The 6,984-nt window shown below is 41.7% G+C and overlaps 1 protein-coding gene across 12 annotated transcripts in view; it reads left to right on the top strand.

Moving 5' to 3' along the window:
- Positions 1-6,319, top strand: part of OSBPL3 (oxysterol binding protein like 3) — a 157,541-nt gene extending 151,222 nt beyond the window's left edge. For all 12 annotated transcript variants that reach the window (XM_056800471.1, XM_056800465.1, XM_056800473.1 and 9 more), the window contains one exon: positions 4,596-6,319. In XM_056800471.1, the coding sequence (XP_056656449.1) occupies positions 4,596-4,692 (97 nt within the window). In that variant the 3' untranslated portion in view covers positions 4,693-6,319. The remainder of the gene's footprint in view (positions 1-4,595) is intronic.
- Positions 6,320-6,984: the final 665 nt, after the last annotated feature.

Here is a 6,984-nt window from a genome sequence, read left to right on the forward strand (position 1 = left end):
ACTCATTGGCCATTTGTAGTTTCTGCACCAAATTAGAGTACAGACTGGCCGTAAAACTGCATGGCCCAAGTGGCTTTTGTCATCCATTTGGTTTTTCCTCTGTAGATGTTTAGCCTGACTCTTTTGAAGCAACTATCTTTTTGAGGAGGTCATGAAAAGGCTCCGTATTTATGTTTTCACTACAAAAATCCACATGATTTAGCTGAGCAAAACAAAGCCCTGAAGTCTCTCTCGGAGGAGAGAAGGACTTTCCACTTCCAGAGTGAGATCATTAAAGATTCCTTGAGAAATATAACTACTATGAGAACTCTGCTCGATATCCCTGTGATTGTTGAGGCCATGGAAGATGCCTCAAAAGGGGGTTCCTTTTGGGAAGTGAGGTCTTCCGGTTGCCCTTGTTTCTGGTGGATAGGGACAATGATCGGCATCCTCACCATTTGCTGATATCGAACACAGTTGATAAATATCATCAGACTGTGTCTGATATCAGCAGGGAAAGGAATTCGCACCAGATTGCCCATTTTCCAATATAGCAATTGGAGCCCATTGGAAGTGGGTTATGCGCTGCTTTGCAAATAGCTTTGCCTCACGTGTCTTGCATGTTCATGCGGAGGGCTAGATGTGGGAGGAAGAGTCTGCCTCCTTTAACAGCTGGGACCAGTCCGTGCAAAGAGAGGTTCCCTTCCAAACCGGGATGCCAGCTTGGCTTCCACGTGAGAGAAACTCGAAAGTCGAGCTTCTTCACAAGGTGTACATTTGCTAAATAAGGAGGGAAATTCAGCTCTCGTCTTCTATCCCCCAAATGGGATTCCTAAGTTGCCCAATGTTTCATTTGCACACATGGAGGAAAATGGTGTTTGCCCACTAAAATGATAGAATTGAATTCTACATCTGGTGCTGGGGAGGCCTTCGATGCTTCCGAGTAGTGTGTTGTTGAGGGGATGATCCAAGCTGCTCCATTCAAAGACTTTGAGGAGAGCCTCCTACGTAGCTGCTTAATCTTCCATGGAGGAGTAATGGAAGAACGTAGACAAGAATTAGGCGGGATAAATCTCAGTCTACACCAGTAGAGGGAGTGCCCACACTGGTGAGAATATAACCTTTTTGACACATGTAGTAAAAAGTCAGGAGACCCAGGTTCAAAACCTTCTTCTGCCCTTTTCAAACTATGGACTGCAAGCAAGGTTTTCTGCTCATCTGCCTCAATTCTCTCCTTTTCAAAATGAGGGGTTAGATAACCTGTGGTTCTAGGAGAGGCGAAAGTAAGTAAATCAGAATTGACCACAATGCAATGTCACAGCACATACAGAGATCCCCACCTAAGATCTTGGGTGAACCATTTGTGCTCTTTCAGCTCTACAAGAAAAATATTTTCAATCAAACAAAACTTACACCTGAGTTGTGGGTCACTGCATGAAAAGATGATGCTGTGGTCTTGTTCTCATGAATGAGCAAGATTTTATTTTCTTTATTTTTGATTAATTTTTTATATTTTTCCATGTTTCCATGATTCATTTTCCTTCCCTCCCCTTTTCCCTCCCCCTTCCCAGAGCCAACAAGCAATCCCACCGGGTTGTACAAATGTTGTCACTTGATACCTATTTCCACATTATTCATTTTTGCTATAGAGCGATCTTTTAAAACCTAAACCCCAAATCACATACCCATATAGACATGTGAGAAGTGATGTCATATGTTTTGCTTTTTCATTTCTACTCCCGCAGTTTTTCTCTCGATGTGGATAGAATCCTTTCTCATAAGTCCTTCAGGAGTGTCCTGGCTTGTTGCATTGCTACTAGTAGCAAAGTCCATCATATTGGATTGTTCCACAATGTTTTACTCTCTGTGTACAATGTTCTCCTGGTTCTGCTCCTTTCACTCTGCATCACTTCCTGGAGGTTGTCCCAGTTCACATGGAATCCCTCCAGCTCATTATTCCTTTGAGCACAATAGTATTCAACATATACCACAATTTGTTCAGCCATTCCCCAATCAAAGAACATCCCCTCATTTTCCAATTTTTTGCCACCACAAAGTGCAGCTATAAATATTTTTGTATAATTATTTTTCCTTATTATCTCTTTGGAGTACAAACCCAGCATGCACATGGCTGAATCAAAGGACAGGCATTATTTTAAAGCTCTTTGAGCATAGTTCCAAATTGCCTTCCAGAATGACTGGATTAATTCACAACTCTACCAGTGGTGCATTAGTGTCCAATTTTGCCACATTCTCTCCAACATTTATTATTTTCCTTTACTGTCATATTGGCCAATTTGCTAGGTGTGAGGTGGTACCTCAGTCTTGTTTTGAATTTGCATTTCTCTAATTATGAGAGATTTAGAACACTTTTTCATGTGCTTATTGATAGTTTTGATTTCTTATCCAAAAACTGACTATTTATGTCCCTTGACCACTTGTCAATTGGGGAATGGCTTGATTTTTTTGTACAATTGACTTAGCTCCTTATACATTTGAGAAATGAGACCTTTGTCAGAGGTTTTTGTTATAGAAACTTTTCCCCAATTTGTTGCTTCCCTTCTGATTTTGGTTGCATTGGTTCTGTTTGTACAGAAACTTTTAAAATTAATATAATCAAAATTATTCATTTTATATTTTGTAGTGTTCTCTATCTCCTGCATGGCCTTAAATATTTTTCCTTTCCTATATATCTGACAGATACTATCCTGTGTTCACCTAATTTATTTATGATTTCCCTCTTTATATTTAAGTCATTTATCCACTTCGAGTTAATGTTGGTATCAGGTGTAAAATTTTGTTCTAAGCCTAATTTCTCCCATACTGTTTTCCAATTCTCCCAGCAGTTTTTGTCAAATAGTGAGTTTTTGTCCCAAAAGCTGAGATCTTGGGGTTTATCGTACACTGTCTTGCTGAAGTCATTTACCCCTAATCTATTCCGTTGGGCCACCCTTCTGTCTCTAAGCCAGTACTATATAGTTTTGATGATCACTGCTTTATAGTATAGTTTGAGATCTGGGACTGCAAGGCTACCATCCTTCACATTTGTTTTTCATTATTTCCCTGTTATTCTTGATCTTTTGTTCTTCCAGATGAACTTTGTAATAATTTTTTTTAATTCTATGAAAAAGTGTTTTGGAAATTTGATAGGTATATCACTGAATAAGTAAATTAATTTAGCTAGGATTGTCATTTTTATTATATTAGCTCATCCTACCCAGGAGCAATTGATGTTTTTCTAATTGTTTAGATCTCATTTCATTTGTGTGAAGAATATTTTGTAGTTTTGTTCATATAATTCCTGAATTTGTCTTGGCAAGTAGATTCCCAGGTATTTTATCTTGTCTAGAGTGATCTTAAATGGAGCTTCTCTTTCTAACTCTTGCCATGAGCAGCATTTTAAAGAGCCCCATCAGCCACCATATTGCACCAGGTGAGGCAAGAGAAAGAGCCCTCAGTTGGGCCACCAAATACATGGGTTCTTCTCTCAGACTAGTGGAGCAGGTCCTACCCTCCTGAGGCTCAGTTTCCTTATCTGTAGATCGAAGGCTCAGGTGAAGTGGTCTCCTTTGTTCATGGCCCTTCCTCATCCAAACTTATCTCATAGAGATTGCTCTATTTACCTATTATGCCCCCCAGGAGCACACATCTGATATTTTATTTGGAAGGAATTGCAGAAACCTTTCAGATGAGTAACTTCCACGACAGTGACTTGCCTAAGGTCACACAAATAACAAGGAGGAACCTGAGGACTTAAATCCAGCACCTCTGATTCCAAATCCACTCCTTTTTCCGATGCAATGAATCAAACAAGTATTTGTTAAGTTCCTCTTAAGTCCAGGCACTGGATGAAGAAAAGGAAAAGAAGGATTCCATGAAGAGGGAGGGAGTACATTCTAGGCACCAGGGAGGCCAGTGAAAAGTCATAGAAATGGAAGATGGGTGTCGCGGATGACCAACAGAGAGAAGGTTAGTTTCACTGGATTGTAAAGAGACTGGTTGAGGGGCAAAAATATCCAATGAGCCTGGAAAGACCAGTGGAGACCAGGCTGCTTTAAAAGCAAAGTAGAAGAGTTTCTATTGATCCTAGAGGGGAATTATCCAACCCTAGAGTTACTTAAGGGAGTGACATGGTCAGAAACTTAAGAGAAATCAGTCATTCATTCAACAATAGCCACAATGTGTTTACTTTTGCTAGTCTAGCAGAGGAGCCATTTCAAAGCAAAGTGTGACTTTGGGCAAGTCATTTCCACTTCAAAAGCCCCAGTTTCCTCCAGTGTAAAATGGAATTTTTTCTATATTTTCTTATATTCTTCACAGAGATTTATTTTTATCCCCAAGAACTAACACAGGGTTTAGGCGCATGAATTCTTGGTATTCTATTGATATGGCACCAGATGAGCCCTTGTGGTTTTCTCAAAAAAGCAAACTGTTCACATTGTCTGTTTGAAAAGTCAGAATCACTGAGAATTTAAGAAACAAAGGCAAAGCCCCCAGGTTTCTGGGCTTCCAGGTTGTGTCCTGCTTTCTTCTTCATGGCTCAGGGAACTGTTAGTGAGGAGGTTGTCCAGACAGTCCTTCAGATACTCATTCAGGAAATGTTTCATCTTGGACAGGAAATCCAGCGACGACTCGTGGGTGAGCAACGGTACTTACTTGGACCTCCGAAGAGACCCTGGCTTTTCCAAACTGGACAACCCCACCCTGTGGTGATGGAGTTCTCTAGCCTCATTCTCTGCTGGTCGCTTTCTGGGACAATGCCCATTTATCTTTATATAAATATATGTACATGTATTTAAAGGACGCCATCTAGAACGATGCATTTGTGCTTAACTTAGACTTGTAAGTATCCAAGTATCTATTTTCCTCAATGGATTTCTTTACGATTCCAATTGTTACCATGATTGTTTGTATGAAGGTAGAACACCTTAATTTCTTTTTATATATAAACTATTTAATAAAATGAAATCTTGAATGTTAGAGGCTTGGGGAGAGGGGAAGGGGAGAAGCTTTAACACTAACTTTCCAAAGGCTTCACAAACATTCAGATGAAACTGATGCCTTATTGAATGATGGCGAAAGGGGAAAAAAATATCTCCTGGACCTGTTAGGGCACAAGAAGAGGGCCCACCCTGGGTGAGCCACCCAAGCTTAATTTGGTAGCTCAGCCATCTTTTGGCCTCAGACTGCTGGGGAATTGCTTATACTGGGTGGTCCTGCACGTGCCAGTCTGACGAATCTCTTCTTGTTATTTTCTCTGGTGGGAGGGTGGGCTGGTGAGAAGAAGAGAACTATTATTTTTATTTAATATGGGTTTAGAGCCTCCTGGAAGAGGCTGTCCAGTTGCCTTACATGCACAGTTTCCCCTGTTGTTCAAGCTTTAGGAATCCCTTTGCCCAAAGCCTTGGATCAATGGCCCCAATGGTCCTAAGGGAGAACAGAACCTTTGGCTAGGACTGAAAGCAGTCCCTGCTTTCCTGTCCTCCCGTGACCCTCACACACAACCGATGAACCAATGTCTTAGTGTCTAACAATTTAAAGTCCATTTGTATCCGCAACCTTGATGGTTTCTATAAACTCGAAACACGCACAACAGGGGAACTTTTTAGGAAAAACAAAAAAAAAACCTTGGCAAATTGACCTAATTGTTTTCAATAACATGCGTTTTCTTAAATACTGTTTTGGTATTTTCTACCTCTTTCTTCTAAGTACCATCTTTTCGATCTTGTACAAAGTGTTTGGTGACCATCTGCCTTATCACGCCCCAAATGATGGGATCTCCAATCTTCCTTTGAGCTCTCCGTTCTGTTCTGGTGACTCTCTAAGTGTCTGTCGCCCTCTCCCGTTCTCTTCCCTCCCTTCCCTCCGGGGTCACGACTTCATAAATTCGGCAGCTGCCTCAGGGAAAGCACAGACCCAAACCACAGGGAAGGGGCAGTTGGCCTTTTAGAACTGGTGAGTGACTCCAAATCACAGTCGTACACTACTATGTGCAATAAAGAAAATGCATGACCAAGCAACGGCCCAGATGCTCTTCGGAGGGGGGCCTCATTCATTCATCAACTCTCTATCCTGATCCACAGGCCAGTGCGGCCGACGCTCATTGTTGGAAAGGTTTTTGCAAAAATTAAAATAAAATACAACAATCAACAGGCGTCAAAGTGGGTGAGCATTTGACTTGCCACGGATAAAGGGTGAGAAAAATGCCGAAGTCCTAACGTGGGCCATCAGCCATGGGACATTTTGGGATTGGGAAATGTTTGGAATGGAATGGGCAGGGCTCTCTCCTGGGCCAATGTCTGTCTGCAGAACTTTCAGACAATAAAATCCTCGGTCAATACACGAGTCCTTCTTTCTATTGCATGGGAACAATCAGGTCAATCTGCTTTCCATCTCAAAATGGCGGCTCCATCCCTTGGTTCCAGTCTGGTGTCAACCCCCATGGGCAGAGGCAGGCAATGGAGATCAGGCTGGGTTCAGTTTTCCCATGTGGAATGTTAGTGCAACGCTGGTGCTAGCCTCAAAGGACATGGGTTCGAGCCTTCACACTTCCATTTATTATCCGTGTGGCCTGGGGCAAATCAGGGCTTCCATTTTTCTCAGCGTTGAAGGTGAAGTCATTCTGGATGTCTCTCATGGATCCTGGGTCCTACCCCATTAGATTGTGAGCTCCCTAAGGGCAGGGGCTCTCCTTGTATCCACAGGCACATTGCAGGCACTTCATGAATAAATGTTGATTTTCCACATCAAGACAACAAATATTTATCAAGCGCTTTCTGTATACTGGGCATGTACTAAGCACTAGGCATACACTAATAAGGTAAAAACAGTCCTTACCTTGGAGGAGCATGCAAAGGGGGTGAAGGGAGGGGAACAACACGCTAATAACTATCTTCATACCAAAAAAAAGTACAGAATAAGTTGGATGGAAGACACTACCAGTAAAGTTCTGGAACAAGTTTGCTCTGGTTATTTTAAAGCTTACAAGTAAAAACTTAGCATGGC

This window comes from Monodelphis domestica, chromosome 5 (assembly GCF_027887165.1).
Source record: "Monodelphis domestica isolate mMonDom1 chromosome 5, mMonDom1.pri, whole genome shotgun sequence".
NCBI lineage: Eukaryota > Metazoa > Chordata > Mammalia > Didelphimorphia > Didelphidae > Monodelphis > Monodelphis domestica.